This window comes from Procambarus clarkii, chromosome 54 (assembly GCF_040958095.1).
Source record: "Procambarus clarkii isolate CNS0578487 chromosome 54, FALCON_Pclarkii_2.0, whole genome shotgun sequence".
NCBI classification, from domain to species: domain Eukaryota; kingdom Metazoa; phylum Arthropoda; class Malacostraca; order Decapoda; family Cambaridae; genus Procambarus; species Procambarus clarkii.
This window is the reverse complement of record NC_091203.1, coordinates 22,117,671-22,135,003: the sequence shown is the minus strand read 5'-3', so window position 1 is coordinate 22,135,003 and position 17,333 is coordinate 22,117,671. Positions and strand designations below refer to the sequence as shown.

The 17,333-nt window shown below is 47.0% G+C and overlaps 1 protein-coding gene across 2 annotated transcripts in view; it reads right to left on the bottom strand.

Annotated features, from left to right (window-relative positions):
* The window catches only part of LOC123771331 (contactin-4-like), a 249,467-nt gene extending 233,812 nt beyond the window's left edge, over positions 1-15,655 (bottom strand). The window contains exon 1 of one of the 2 annotated variants that reach the window (XM_069305179.1): positions 13,599-15,655. In XM_069305179.1, the coding sequence (XP_069161280.1) occupies positions 13,599-15,246 (1,648 nt within the window). In that variant the 5' untranslated portion in view covers positions 15,247-15,655. The remainder of the gene's footprint in view (positions 1-13,598) is intronic. The other variant, XM_069305180.1, reaches the window with a different exon arrangement.
* Between the last annotated feature and the right edge of the window lie 1,678 nt (positions 15,656-17,333).

The window sequence follows — 17,333 nt, the reverse complement described above, 5'->3', positions numbered from 1 at the left end:
GTCAGTGATCACAGACTGTCTGTGATCACAGACTGTCAGAGTGATCACAGACTGTCAGTGATCACAGACTGTCAGTGATCACAGACTGTCAGTGATCACAGACTGTCAGTGATCACAGACTGTCAGTGTGATCACAGACTGTCAGTGATCACAGACTGTCAGTGATCACAGACTGTCAGAGTGATCACAGACTGTCAGTGTGATCACAGACTGTCAGTGATCACAGACTGTCTGTGATCACAAACTGTCAGAGTGATCACAGACTGTCAGTGATCACAGACTGTCAGTGATCACAGACTGTCAGTGATCACAGACTGTCAGTGTGATCACAGACTGTCAGTGATCACAGACTGTCAGTGATCACAGACTATCAGTGTGATCACAGACTGTCAGTGATCACAGACTGTCAGTGTGATCACAGACTGTCAGTGTGATCACAGACTGTCAGTGTGATCACAGACTGTCAGTGTGATCACAGACTGTCAGTGATCACAAACTGTCAGAGTGATCACAGACTGTCAATGATCACAGACTGTCAGAGTGATCACAGACTGTCAATGATCACAGAACGTCAGAGTGATCACAGACTGTCAATGATCACAGACTGTCAGAGTGATCACAGACTGTCAGTGATCACAGACTGTCAGTGATCACAGACTGTCAGAGTGATCACAGACTGTCAGTGTGATCACAGACTGTCAATGATCACAGACTGTCAGAGTGATCACAGACTGTCAATGATCACAGACTGTTAGAGTGATCACAGACCGCCATTAAACCCTTGACATTAATATATCAAATCTCCAAAAAACACGAATTTTCATAAATAAAAACAGAACTCAAACTTTCATCTACAATAATACATTATATTGTATTAATCTACAATAATACATTATATTGTATTAATCTACAATAATACATTACCTGGGGATATATTACTGGAAAAGTTACAGCAAAGTTTCTAGTGAACTTTGTTTCAGCAAAGTTCGAAATCGTTAACAATATTTTGTTATACAAATATTAGAATAGGAAATATGAGCAATGTGCGGAGAGAATAATGTTGCTATCCTCAGTTGCTATCTTTATAAGTTGATAAGGGGAGAGTTGCTATCATGGCTGCCAACCGTTAACTACTCTGACACTGAAAAAGTTCCTTCTAACGTCTCTGTGGCTCATGTGGGTACTCAGTTTCCACCTGTGTCCCCTTGTTCGTGTCCCACCAGTGTTGAATAGTTTATCCTTGTTTACCCGGTCGATTTCTCTGAGGATTTTGTAGGTTGTGATCATGTCTCCCCTTATTCTTCTGTCTTCCAGTGTCGTAAGGTGCATTTCCCGCAGCCTTTCCTCGTAACTCATGCCTCTTAGTTCTGGGACTAGTCTAGTGGCATACTAGACTATAATCTAGTAGTGTTCCCACAGTCCCAACAGTGTTACCACAGTCCCAACAGTGTTCCCACAGCACCAACAGTGTTCCCACAGCACCAACAGTGTTCCCACAGCACCAACAGTGTTCCCACAGTCCCAACAGTGTTCCCACAGCACCAACAGTGTTCCCACAGCACCAACAGTGTTCCCACAGCACCAACAGTGTTCCCACAGCACCAACAGTGTTCCCACAGCACCAACAGTGTTCCCACAGCACCAACAGTGTTACCACAGTCCCAACAGTGTTCCCACAGCACCAACAGTGTTCCCACAGCACCAACAGTGTTCCCACAGCACCAACAGTGTTCCCACAGCACCAACAGTGTTCCCACAGCACCAACAGTGTTCCCACAGCACCAACAGTGTTCCCACAGCACCAACAGTGTTCCCACAGTCCCAACAGTGTTCCCACAGCACCAACAGTGTTCCCACAGTCCCAACAGTGTTACCACAGTCCCAACAGTGTTCCCACAGCACCAACAGTGTTCCCACAGTCCCAACAGTGTTCCCACAGTCCCAACAGTGTTCCCACAGTCCCAACAGTCCCAACAGTGTTCCCACAGTCCCAACAGTGTTCCCACAGCACCAACAGTGTTCCCACAGTCCCAACAGTGTTCCCACAGTCCCAACAGTCCCAACAGTGTTCCCACAGTCCCAACAGTCCCAACAGTGTTCCCACAGTCCCAACAGTCCCAACAGTGTTCCCACAGCACCAACAGTGTTCCCACAGTCCCAACAGTGTTCCCACAGTCCCAACAGTCCCAACAGTGTTCCCACAGCACCAACAGTGTTCCCACAGCACCAACAGTGTTCCCACAGCACCAACAGTGTTCCCACAGTCCCAACAGTGTTCCCACAGTCCCAACAGTGTTCCCACAGCACCAACAGTGTTCCCACAGCACCAACAGTGTTCCCACAGCACCAACAGTGTTCCCACAGCACCAACAGTGTTCCCACAGCACCAACAGTGTTCCCACAGTCCCAACAGTGTTCCCACAGCACCAACAGTGTTCCCACAGTCCCAACAGTGTTCCCACAGTCCCAACAGTCCCAACAGTGTTCCCACAGCACCAACAGTGTTCCCACAGCACCAACAGTGTTCCCACAGTCCCAACAGTGTTCCCACAGCACCAACAGTCCCAACAGTGTTCCCACAGTCCCAACAGTCCCAACAGTGTTCCCACAGTCCCAACAGTCCCAACAGTGTTCCCACAGCACCAACAGTGTTCCCACAGTCCCAACAGTGTTCCCACAGTCCCAACAGTCCCAACAGTGTTCCCACAGCACCAACAGTGTTCCCACAGTCCCAACAGTGTTCCCACAGTCCCAACAGTGTTCCCACAGCACCAACAGTGTTCCCACAGTCCCAACAGTGTTCCCACAGTCCCAACAGTGTTCCCACAGTCCCAACAGTGTTCCCACAGTCCCAACAGTGTTCCCACAGCACCAACAGTGTTACCACAGTCCTAACAGTGTTACCACAGTCCCAACAGTGTTCCCACAGTCCCAACAGTGTTCCCACAGCACCAACAGTGTTCCCACAGTCCCAACAGTGTTCCCACAGTCCCAACAGTCCCAACAGTGTTCCCACAGCACCAACAGTGTTCCCACAGTCCCAACAGTGTTCCCACAGCACCAACAGTGTTCCCACAGCACCAACAGTGTTCCCACAGCAGCAACAGTGTTCCCACACCACCAACAGTGTTCCCACAGTCCCAACAGTGTTCCCACAGCACCAACAGTGTTCCCACAGTCCCAACAGTGTTCCCACAGTCCCAACAGTGTTCCCACAGCACCAACAGTGTTCCCACAGTCCCAACAGTGTTCCCACAGTCCCAACAGTGTTCCCACAGTCTCAACAGTGTTCCCACAGTCCCAACAGTGTTCCCACAGTCCCAACAGTGTTCCCACAGCACCAACAGTGTTCCCACAGTCCCAACAGTGTTCCCACAGTCCCAACAGTGTTCCCACAGTCCCAACAGTGTTCCCACAGTCCCAACAGTCCCAACAGTGTTCCCACAGCACCAACAGTGTTCCCACAGTCCCAACAGTCCCAACAGTGTTCCCACAGCACCAACAGTGTTCCCACAGCACCAACAGTGTTCCCACAGCACCAACAGTGTTCCCACAGCACCAACAGTGTTCCCACAGTCCCAACAGTGTTATCACAGTCCCAACAGTGTTACCACAGTCCCAACAGTGTTCCCACAGTCCCAACAGTGTTCCCACAGCACCAACAGTGTTCCCACAGTCCCAACAGTGTTCCCACAGCACCAACAGTGTTCCCACAGCACCAACAGTGTTCCCACAGCACCAACAGTGTTCCCACAGCACCAACAGTGTTCCCACAGCACCAACAGTGTTCCCACAGCACCAACAGTGTTCCCACAGCACCAACAGTGTTCCCACAGCACCAACAGTGTTACCACAGCACCAACAGTGTTCCCACAGCACCAACAGTGTTCCCACAGCACCAACAGTGTTCCCACAGTCCCAACAGTGTTCCCACAGCACCAACAGTGTTCCCACAGCACCAACAGTGTTCCCACAGCACCAACAGTGTTCCCACAGCACCAACAGTGTTCCCACAGCACCAACAGTGTTCCCACAGCACCAACAGTGTTCCCACAGCACCAACAGTGTTCCCACAGCACCAACAGTGTTCCCACAGCACCAACAGTGTTCCCACAGCACCAACAGTGTTCCCACAGCACCAACAGTGTTACCACAGCACCAACAGTGTTCCCACAGCACCAACAGTGTTCCCACAGTCCCAACAGTGTTCCCACAGCACCAACAGTGTTCCCACAGCACCAACAGTGTTCCCACAGCACCAACAGTGTTCCCACAGCACCAACAGTGTTCCCACAGCACCAACAGTGTTCCCACAGCACCAACAGTGTTCCCACAGCACCAACAGTGTTCCCACAGCACCAACAGTGTTCCCACAGCACCAACAGTGTTCCTACAGCACCAACAGTGTTCCCACAGCACCAACAGTGTTACCACAGCACCAACAGTGTTCCCACAGTCCCAACAGTGTTCCCACAGCACCAACAGTGTTACCACAGTCCCAACAGTGTTCCCACAGTCCCAACAGTGTTCCCACAGTCCCAACAGTGTTACCACAGTCCCAACAGTGTTACCACAGCACCAACAGTGTTACCACAGTCCCAACAGTGTTCCCACAGTCCCAACAGTGTTACTACAGTCCCAACAGTGTTCCCACAGTCCCAACAGTGTTCCCACAGTCCCAACAGTGTTACCACAGTCCCAACAGTGTTACCACAGTCCCAACAGTGTTCCCACAGTCCCAACAGTGTTACCACAGTCCCAACAGTGTTACTACAGCACCAACAGTGTTACCACAGTCCCAACAGTGTTCCCACAGTCCCAACAGTGTTACCACAGTCCCAACAGTGTTCCCACAGTCCCAACAGTGTTACCACAGCACCAACAGTGTTCCCACAGCACCAACAGTGTTCCCACAGCACCAACAGTGTTACCACAGTCCCAACAGTGTTCCCACAGTCCCAACAGTGTTCCCACAGTCCCAACAGTCCCAACAGTGTTACCACAGTCCCAACAGTGTTCCCACAGCACCAACAGTGTTCCCACAGCACCAACAGTGTTCCCACAGCACCAACAGTGTTCCCACAGTCCCAACAGTGTTACCACAGTCCCAACAGTGTTACCACAGTCCCAACAGTGTTCCCACAGTCCCAACAGTGTTACCACAGTCCCAACAGTGTTACCACAGCACCAACAGTGTTACCACAGCACCAACAGTGTTCCCACAGCACCAACAGTGTTCCCACAGTCCCAACAGTGTTCCCACAGCACCAACAGTGTTCCCACAGTCCCAACAGTGTTCCCACAGTCCCAACAGTGTTACCACAGTCCCAACAGTGTTCCCACAGTCCCAACAGTGTTACCACAGCACCAACAGTGTTCCCACAGCACCAACAGTGTTCCCACAGCACCAACAGTGTCCCCACAGCACCAACAGTGTTCCCACAGTCCCAACAGTGTTATCACAGTCCCAACAGTGTTACCACAGTCCCAACAGTGTTCCCACAGTCCCAACAGTGTTCCCACAGCACCAACAGTGTTCCCACAGTCCCAACAGTGTTCCCACAGCACCAACAGTGTTCCCACAGCACCAACAGTGTTCCCACAGCACCAACAGTGTTCCCACAGCACCAACAGTGTTCCCACAGCACCAACAGTGTTCCCACAGCACCAACAGTGTTCCCACAGCACCAACAGTGTTACCACAGTCCCAACAGTCCCAACAGTGTTCCCACAGCACCAACAGTGTTCCCACAGCACCAACAGTGTTCCCACAGCACCAACAGTGTTCCCACAGCACCAACAGTGTTCCCACAGCACCAACAGTGTTCCCACAGTCCCAACAGTGTTATCACAGTCCCAACAGTGTTACCACAGTCCCAACAGTGTTCCCACAGTCCCAACAGTGTTCCCACAGCACCAACAGTGTTCCCACAGTCCCAACAGTGTTCCCACAGCACCAACAGTGTTCCCACAGCACCAACAGTGTTCCCACAGCACCAACAGTGTTCCCACAGCACCAACAGTGTTCCCACAGCACCAACAGTGTTCCCACAGCACCAACAGTGTTCCCACAGTCCCAACAGTGTTCCCACAGCACCAACAGTGTTCCCACAGCACTAACAGTGTTCCCACAGCACCAACAGTGTTCCCACAGCACCAACAGTGTTCCCACAGCACCAACAGTGTTCCCACAGCACCAACAGTGTTCCCACAGCACCAACAGTGTTCCCACAGCACCAACAGTGTTCCCACAGCACCAACAGTGTTCCCACAGCACCAACAGTGTTCCCACAGCACCAACAGTGTTCCCACAGCACCAACAGTGTTCCCACAGCACCAACAGTGTTCCCACAGCACCAACAGTGTTACCACAGCACCAACAGTGTTCCCACAGCACCAACAGTGTTCCCACAGTCCCAACAGTGTTCCCACAGCACCAACAGTGTTCCCACAGCACCAACAGTGTTCCCACAGCACCAACAGTGTTCCCACAGCACCAACAGTGTTCCCACAGCACCAACAGTGTTCCCACAGCACCAACAGTGTTCCCACAGCACCAACAGTGTTCCCACAGCACCAACAGTGTTCCCACAGCACCAACAGTGTTCCCACAGCACCAACAGTGTTCCCACAGCACCAACAGTGTTACCACAGCACCAACAGTGTTCCCACAGCACCAACAGTGTTCCCACAGCACCAACAGTGTTCCCACAGCACCAACAGTGTTCCTACAGCACCAACAGTGTTCCCACAGCACCAACAGTGTTACCACAGCACCAACAGTGTTCCCACAGTCCCAACAGTGTTCCCACAGCACCAACAGTGTTACCACAGTCCCAACAGTGTTCCCACAGTCCCAACAGTGTTCCCACAGTCCCAACAGTGTTACCACAGTCCCAACAGTGTTACCACAGCACCAACAGTGTTACCACAGTCCCAACAGTGTTCCCACAGTCCCAACAGTGTTACTACAGTCCCAACAGTGTTCCCACAGTCCCAACAGTGTTCCCACAGTCCCAACAGTGTTACCACAGTCCCAACAGTGTTACCACAGTCCCAACAGTGTTCCCACAGTCCCAACAGTGTTACCACAGTCCCAACAGTGTTACTACAGCACCAACAGTGTTACCACAGTCCCAACAGTGTTCCCACAGTCCCAACAGTGTTACCACAGTCCCAACAGTGTTCCCACAGTCCCAACAGTGTTACCACAGCACCAACAGTGTTCCCACAGCACCAACAGTGTTCCCACAGCACCAACAGTGTTACCACAGTCCCAACAGTGTTCCCACAGTCCCAACAGTGTTCCCACAGTCCCAACAGTCCCAACAGTGTTACCACAGTCCCAACAGTGTTCCCACAGCACCAACAGTGTTCCCACAGCACCAACAGTGTTCCCACAGCACCAACAGTGTTCCCACAGTCCCAACAGTGTTCCCACAGTCCCAACAGTGTTACCACAGTCCCAACAGTGTTCCCACAGTCCCAACAGTGTTACCACAGTCCCAACAGTGTTACCACAGCACCAACAGTGTTACCACAGCACCAACAGTGTTCCCACAGCACCAACAGTGTTCCCACAGTCCCAACAGTGTTCCCACAGCACCAACAGTGTTCCCACAGTCCCAACAGTGTTCCCACAGTCCCAACAGTGTTACCACAGTCCCAACAGTGTTCCCACAGTCCCAACAGTGTTACCACAGCACCAACAGTGTTACCACAGCACCAACAGTGTTCCCACAGCACCAACAGTGTTCCCACAGTCCCAACAGTGTTCCCACAGCACCAACAGTGTTCCCACAGTCCCAACAGTGTTCCCACAGTCCCAACAGTGTTACCACAGTCCCAACAGTGTTCCCACAGCACCAACAGTGTTCCCACAGTCCCAACAGTGTTCCCACAGTCCCAACAGTGTTACCACAGTCCCAACAGTGTTACCACAGTCCCAACAGTGTTACCACAGTCCCAACAGTGTTACCACAGTCCCAACAGTGTTACCACAGCACCAACAGTGTTCCCACAGCACCAACAGTGTTACCACAGTCCCAACAGTGTTACCACAGTCCCAACAGTGTTCCCACAGCACCAACAGTGTTCCCACAGTCCCAACAGTGTTCCCACAGCACCAACAGTGTTCCCACAGCACCAACAGTGTTCCCACAGCACCAACAGTGTTCACCACAGCATGATTGGTCCACCACCATCCAACACGCATGATTGGTCCACCACCATCCAACACACATGATTGGTCCACCATCATCCAACACACATGATTGGTCCACCACCATCCAACACACATGATTGGTCCACCACCATCCAACACACATGATTGGTCCACCACCATCCAACACGCATGATTGGTCCACCACCATCCAACACGCATGATTGGTCCACCACCATCCAACACACATGATTGGTCCACCACCATCCATCACACATGATTGGTCCACCACCATCCAATACACATGATTGGTCCACCACCATCCAACACACATGATTGGTCCACCATCATCCAACACACATGATTGGTCTACCACCATCCAACACACATGATTGGTCCACCACAATCCAACACACAATAGAACTGTTATCCTCAGAGCCAATCATCATCCAATCATCCAGAGTGGACCAATCATCTAAGCCTCGCTCTACTGCCCAGCCAGGCTCTAAAAGCCTTGTTTCCCTCGCAGTTGTTAACGCCAATGACCCTTGACCCCTTGACAGGTTAGAGGTCACAGGCGACCTGACCTCTCCTGCGGGAGGTGTTAGCCTCCCACTGCTGTAATGGCAGGAGGTGCCATTGTGGGGCGGTCCCATCACTGTTTCCGGGTTATAAAATGAGTTCCCTGCCAAGAACTCACTGTGCTCTCTGTGCTCAGTGTGCTACGCTGTGCTCACTGTGCTCACTGTGCTACACTGTGCTCACTGTGCTACACTGTGCTACACTGTGCTACGCTGTGCTACGCTGTGGTACGCTGTGGCAAATTCTAACTTACTCTATCACACAGCTAAGAGAATGTAACCTAACATGACTTAACCTAATCCAACTTAATCTAACTTAACGTAACCCAATCTGAGATGGTCTAATCTGACCTAACTTGAACAAACTTGACCTAACCTGACTTGACTTGACCTAACATGACCTAACCTGACCTAACTTGACCTAACATGGCCTAATTTGACCTAAATTGATTGTCAGCTAAATAACAACCTTTCGGCTGTTCATTTGTACACTGTATTATGCTCAGTGTTGTAGTATGCTCAGTATTGTATTATGCACAGTGTTGTATTATGCACAGTGTTGTATTATGCACAGTGTTGTATTATGCTCAGTATTGTATTATGCACAGTGTTGTATTATGCACAGTATTGTATTATGCACAGTATTGTATTATGCACAGTGTTGTATTATGTACAGTGTTGTATTATGCACAGTATTGTATTATGCACAGTATTGTATTATGCACAGTGTTGTATTATGTACAGTATTGTATTATGTACAGTATTGTATTATGCACAGTGTTGTATTATGCACAGTATTGTATTATGCACAGTATTGTATTATGCACAGTGTTGTATTATGTACAGTATTGTATTATGCACAGTATTGTATTATGCACAGTATTGTATTATGCACAGTATTGTATTATGCACAGTATTGTATTATGCACAGTATTGTATTATGCACAGTATTGTATTATGCACAGTATTGTATTATGCACAGTATTGTATTATGCTCAGTATTGTATTATGCACAGTATTGTATTATGCACAGTATTGTATTATGCACAGTATTGTATTATGCACAGTATTGTATTATGCACAGTATTGTATTATGCACAGTGTTGTATTATGCACAGTATTGTATTATGCACAGTATTGTATTATGCACAGTGTTGTATTATGTACAGTATTGTATTATGCACAGTATTGTATTATGCACAGTATTGTATTATGCACAGTGTTGTATTATGTACAGTGTTGTATTATGCACAGTATTGTATTATGCACAGTGTTGTATTATGCACAGTGTTGTATTATGCACAGTGTTGTATTATGTACAGTGTTGTATTATGCACAGTATTGTATTATGCACAGTATTGTATTATGCACAGTATTGTATTATGCACAGTATTGTATTATGCACAGTATTGTATTATGCACAGTATTGTATTATGCACAGTATTGTATTATGCACAGTGTTGTATTATGCACAGTATTGTATTATGCACAGTATTGTATTATGCACAGTGTTGTATTATGTACAGTATTGTATTATGCACAGTATTGTATTATGCACAGTATTGTATTATGCACAGTATTGTATTATGCACAGTATTGTATTATGCACAGTATTGTATTATGCACAGTATTGTATTATGCACAGTATTGTATTATGCACAGTATTGTATTATGCACAGTATTGTATTATGCACAGTATTGTATTATGCACAGTATTGTATTATGCACAGTATTGTATTATGCACAGTATTGTATTATGCACAGTATTGTATTATGCACAGTATTGTATTATGCACAGTATTGTATTATGCACAGTATTGTATTATGCACAGTATTGTATTATGCACAGTATTGTATTATGCACAGTATTGTATTATGCACAGTATTGTATTATGCACAGTATTGTATTATGCACAGTATTGTATTATGCACAGTATTGTATTATGCACAGTATTGTATTATGCACAGTATTGTATTATGCACAGTATTGTATTATGCACAGTATTGTATTATGCACAGTATTGTATTATGCACAGTATTGTATTATGCACAGTAAACCTTGTATTTTGATTTATAATTCATCCAGGTTTTTTTTTTTTTTTTAATTTTTGCTTTAGTCTGCATTGATTTGTCTTTTTTGACTTATCTCAAGTGTTGATATTATTATATTGTTATAGTTGTATAAGTAAGATGAAGCAATACACTTTTAATGTTAACTTTTATTTGATATTCAATTTTTTTATAAAATTTTGGCAAGTATTTAAAAAAAAAATTATATTTTCCTTGTGTTTTATATAAAATTTTTGTAAGTGTGTAGTCATTATTATAAGTTTTGTATTAGTGTTAATGTTTAATGTATTAATTATCAAGTTCTAATTAGTGTGATCACTTCACGTAAGTTCAACAATGTGGTTTGTTTTAATAGTTATCTATAATTATTATTATTTGAATTAGCTTTTTATTATCCATGTGATAATTACAAAGTTTTATTTAGTGTGAGCAGTTCAAGTAAGTTTAAATGTTATGTTGTGTAACCTGTGGCGTTTGATATCTTGTTTGATATCTGTTGATATCTGTTGTCTTCTGATTGGTTGTTTAGTTTAGTATGAGTTCTTTGTTTGTTTGTTTTAATGTGTGACTCCTGTTTTTCCTTAAGATCTGATAAGGAATACGAGAAGTGTTTGAAACGTCATGCTATTTAAAGTCAAGATTCTGAGACAAGATATCTGTTATATCAATGGTTTTCCTGTTCATTTATATATATATATATATATATATATATATATATATATATATATATATATATATATATATATATATATATATATATATATGTGTATATATATATATATAATATACATATATATATACATATATATATATATATATATATATATATATATATATATATATATATATATATATATATATATATATATATATATATATATATATTAAACCAGTGTGTTCGTCATGTGTGGCGAGCGGTAAATATGTACCTACATGTGTAAGTCCTGAGCTGCCTGGTGGGTCTCTCCGTGTGTGTGGAGACTTGCTGACGAAGGTAGAGCCCACCAGGAGAGATCAGGGTCGGGGTTCGAAGCCTCAGGAAATGTGGAACCAGGAAGGAGAGGCAAGACTTTTGGGGACCTTCAGAGGGAACACTGTAGCCGTCAAGGGAACACTGTAGCTGTCAAGGGAACACTGTAGCTGTCAAGGGAACACTGTAGCTGCCAAGGGAGCACTGTAGCTATCAAGGGAGCACTGTAGCTATCAAGGGAGCACTGTAGCTGTCAAGGGAACACTGTAGCTGTCAAGAGAGCACTGTAGCTGTCAAGGGAACACTGTAGCTGCCAAGGGAGCACTGTAGCTATCAAGGGAGCACTGTAGCTATCAAGGGAACACTGTAGCTGTCAAGGGAACACTGTAGCTGCCAAGGGAGCACTGTAGCTATCAAGGGAGCACTGTAGCTATCAAGGGAGCACTGTAGCTGTCAAGGGAACACTGTAGCTGTCAAGAGAGCACTGTAGCTGTCAAGGGAACACTGTAGCCGTCAAGGGAGCACTGTAGCCGTCAAGGGAGCACTGTAGCCGTCAAGGGAACACTGTAGCTGTCAAGGGAGCACTGTAGCTGTCAAGGGAACACTGTAGCTGTCAAGGGAACACTGTAGCTGTCAAGGGAGCACTGTAGCCGTCAAGGGAGCACTGTAGCAGTCAAGGGAACACTGTAGCTGTCAAGGGAACACTGTAGCTATCAAGGGAACACTGTAGCCGCCAAGGGAACATTGTAGCTGTCAAGGGAGCACTGTAACACCAGGGTAACACTGTAACATCAGGATAACACTGTAACATCAGGATAACACTGTAACATCACGATAACACTGTAACATCAGGATAACACTGTAACATCACGATAACACTGTAACCATCACGGTAACACTGTAACCATCACGGTAACACTGTAACCATCACGGTAACACTGTAACCATCACGGTAACACTGTAACCATCACCGTAACACTGTAACCATCACCGTAACACTGTAACCATCACGGTAACACTGTCATCAGGGTAACAATGTAACATCAGGGTAACACTGTAACCATCACGGTAACACTGTAACCATCACCGTAACACTGTAACCACCACCGTAACACTGTAACCATCACGGTAACACTGTCATCATGGTAACACTGTAACATCAGGGTAACACTGTAACATCAAGATAACACTGTAACATCACAATAACACTGTAACCATCACGGTAACACTGTAACATCACGATAACACTGTAACATCAGGGTAACACTGTAACCATCACGGTAACACTGTAACCATGACCGTAACACTGTAACCATCACGGTAACACTGTAACCATCACAGTAACACTGTAACAATCACCGTAACGATGTAACCATCACGGTAACACTGTCATCACGGTAACACTGTAACATCAGGGTAACACTGTAACATCAGGGTGACACTGTAACATCAGGGTAACACTGTAACATCACGATAACACTGTAACATCAAGATAACGCGACTGTTTGACATCGTACTTAAGTAATAACTAGGCCTAAGCAACTGTAGTTCACTACTAAACAGGAGTTTCTGCAACAGACGGTTAATATGATACTTATACTTTTGGGTCAAAGTTATGCCGTGTTGATGACGGTGGATGTTATCATAATTGTTCACGACGGAACGACACGTCGTTGGTCAACCTGTGTTGTTTGGTTATCATCAGCCACGTTATCGTCACTCATCGTCTGGTCGTGTATGGCAGATATCATCATTAAGGAATCTTACCAAAAAAAAAGGTCACTTTTTTGACCCCAAAGGTAAACAAAATACTCACTTTTCCGTTTCCGTCTGTTCCGGAGGAGAGTGGCGCTGTCCTCAGCTTCCTCTTCGAAGTCAAGTTCCTCGTCTTGGCTCCTCCTAGCGGCGTCTAGTTCCTCGCTACGACCCTCCCATTCACTATAGTCACTATCGCCGCTGGTGTCGTTATCCGCGACGCTGCTATCATTAATTGCGTCGGAAATTTCCATCTGAACAGCCTGGAACGTCGACGCAGCGTCCGACCGCTCGAGATGAGCAGCTTCCGCGACGCGGGAAAAGAGGACGCGAAATGAGCTATCGTCAGAGACATTTGCTTCCATGGCGGCGCCTCCTGAGAAGTTGGGAACTTGTAGCGGAGTTTGGCTGGTGTTGTTGCTGAGGGAAGAAGCAGCGAGGCATCTCACAGCATCAGCTGTGTCAGTCTGCTGTGGCAGGTCTTCTGGGGGGGTGCTGGCTATCGCCAGTCTGTCACTAAAAGGGTCAATTTTGTTCGCTGAGTCGCGCGTTTGACTCGAGGTGAGATTGGCCCTTAAACGGTCTCTGTTGCACCCTAGTGCCACACTGGCACTCCGGGCCGGCCGGTTATGGCTGCCAGGTAGCTCTTGTGAGCCCCGAGCACCTGGCACTGTGGCGCCGGCTGTGTCGTGAGAGTTGAGAGCTCCGGGAGCAAGGCTCTCAGAGACGTCGATGTGTCCATTATTTGTGTTCCTGCGTCCGTATGTGTTCTCCAGTCCGGATGGCGGCTGATCAACACGGCTGAGTGATGAGTCTGCCACACGGCTGAGTGATGAGTCTGCCACACGGCTGAGTGATGAGTCTGCCACACGGCTGAGTGATGAGTCTGCCACACGGCTGAGTGATGAGTCTGCCACACGGCTGAGTGATGAGTCTGCAACACGGCTGAGTGAGTGATCTTCCAAGCGCTTGAGTGATCGATTTTCCACGCCGTTCCAGAGCTGATCTTCCACGTTGCTGAGATAGCGGCCACTTACACTCTGATATCTTAAACTTGCGACGTATTTGTGTAGTGGCTGCGGGGGTCGAGTGCCGTAGTTATCGCGACTAAACGACCCAGAGAACGACGCGCTGTAGGCCTCAGAGAGCGCAGCATCCGACGACTTCTGCGGGAGATGTGGCCGCGTCATCTGCTCCAGCAGACGGCTCCGCGCCCTCAGCAGAGAGCCCGCAGACGTGATAGATGAGTGGGATTCGTTGTGGAGGAGTTTTAGCGACGAGTCCGCCGGCGTATGGCTCATATTGATCAGAGTCCGGACTGGGCCGGATGGAGGCATCTTCGAAGCATCCTCCAGGAGTGCCTCTCCTGCCTCCGGCATGACCGGAGATGTACCCATTTGTCTCACAGTGCCAAAGATTCTCGTTGTAGATTCAGGAAGCCTCTGGGATTCGAACGAGGCTTGGGATGATGCGTGTCTGGTAGTGGAGAAGACGCAGACACACTGCGCCAGGAGCAGCAGCGCCAGTAGCAGCAGCCTGAGGACACAGCAGACTTTCTGCGACTCACAGAAGCATCGCGAATGAGAGGAACAAACAGCGTGACTCCTACAGGAGGCGATAGTTAGCGATCGTTCACGTGAGGGCAGAATCCCCCGGGCTACCTCCCACTGGGACCCCGGGGGAGAGAGGGTCACACACCTACCAATCATACATGTATGGACACACCCGAGCCATACACACAAACATGTGCCCGAGGCCACACATGTGAAGGTCACTCTGCCCAAACCTCACCCACAATTATCCACGCCAGGCAGAGACACAGCCATCAGGAGACACCGTAAGCCCGTTAACTACCGTTAACTACCGTTAGCTCGTTAAGACAATGGGCCCTGCGTGCCCCAAGACACTGTTCAAGGAGGAGCAGGTGTCTGCTCTCTGCTCTCGGTCACTATCTTACACCTTTGGTTCCTGGTTTCTACATTATTTTCAAACACAAACACTATCAATTAATACACTATAGTGACTGGCCGGCCTCCAGTAATGGTGAAAGTTCACGCTAAATGCATAATAAATTATCTATTTATACATATGTGTCAAGTGGGATCGTTTAGGAACAAATTGTCCAGTTGAACTACCAATTAGAGGCAGTAATTGTTCACAATCGTGTGTTGAACAGTGAATTTGTTTGTGTTGAACAGTGGTGTTGGTACGTGTTGAACAGTGATGATGCTACGTGTTGAACAGTGTTGTTGAACAGTGGTGTTGCTACGTGTTGAACAGTGTTGCTGCGTGTTGAACAGTGTTGTTGCTACGTGTTGAACAGTGGTGTTGCTACGTGTTGAACAGTGGTGTTGCTACGTGTTGAACAGTGTTGCTGCACCGTGTTGAACAGTGTTGTTGCAACGTGTTGAACAGTGGTGTTGAACAGTGTTGAACAGTGGTGTTGCTACGTGTTCAACAGTGGTGTTGAACAGTGTTGAACAGTGTTGTTGCTACGTGTTGAACAGTGGTGTTGCTACGTGTTGAACAGTGTTGTTGCTACGTGTTGAACAGTGTTGTTGCTACGTGTTGAACAGTGGTGTTGCTACGTGTTGAACAGTGGTGCTGAACAGTGTTGAACAGTGTTGTTGCTACGTGTTGAACAGTGGTGTTGCTACGTGTTGAACAGTGGTGTTGCTACGTGTTGAACAGTGTTGTTGCTACGTGTTGAACAGTGTTGTTGCTACGTGTTGAACAGTGTTGTTGCTACGTGTTGAACAGTGTTGTTGCTAGGTGTTGAACAGTAGTGTTGCTACGTGTTGAACAGTGGTGTTGCTACGTGTTGAACAGTGTTGTTGCTACGTGTTGAACAGTGTTGTTGCTACGTGTTGAACAGTGGTGTTGCTACGTGTTGAACAGTGTTGTTGCTAGGTGTTGAACAGTAGTGTTGAACAGTGTTGAACAGTGTTGTTGCTACGTGTTGAACAGTGGTGTTGCTACGTGTTGAACAGTAGTGTTTCTACGTGTTGAACAGTGTTGTTGAACAGTGTTGAACAGTGTTGTTGAACAGTGTTGAACAGTGGTGTTGCTACGTGTTGAACAGTGGTGTTGCTACGTGTTGAACAGTGTTGTTGCTACGTGTTGAACAGTGTTGTTGAACAGTGTTGAACACTGTTGTTGAACAGTGGTGTTGCTACGTGTTGAACAGTAGTGTTGCTACGTGTTGAACAGTGTTGTTGCTACGTGTTGAACAGTGGTGTTGCTACGTGTTGAACAGTGTTGTTGCTAGGTGTTGAACAGTAGTGTTGCTACGTGTTGAACAGTGTTGTTGAACAGTGTTGAACAGTGTTGTTGAACAGTGTTGAACACTGTTGTTGAACAGTGGTGTTGCTACGTGTTGAACAGTGTTGTTGCTAGGTGTTGAACAGTAGTGTTGAACAGTGTTGAACAGTGTTGTTGCTACGTGTTGAACAGTGGTGTTGCTACGTGTTGAACAGTAGTGTTTCTACGTGTTGAACAGTGTTGTTGAACAGTGTTGAATAGTGTTGTTGAACAGTGTTGAACAGTGTTGTTGCTACGTGTTGAACAATGGTGTTGCTACGTGTTGAACAGTGTTGTTGCTACGTGTTGAACAGTGTTGTTGAACAGTGTTGAACACTGTTGTTGAACAGTGGTGTTGCTACGTGTTGAACAGTAGTGTTGCTACGTGTTGAACAGTGTTGTTGCTACGTGTTGAACAGTGGTGTTGCTACGTGTTGAACAGTGTTGTTGCTAGGTGTTGAACAGTAGTGTTGCTACGTGTTGAACAGTGTTGTTG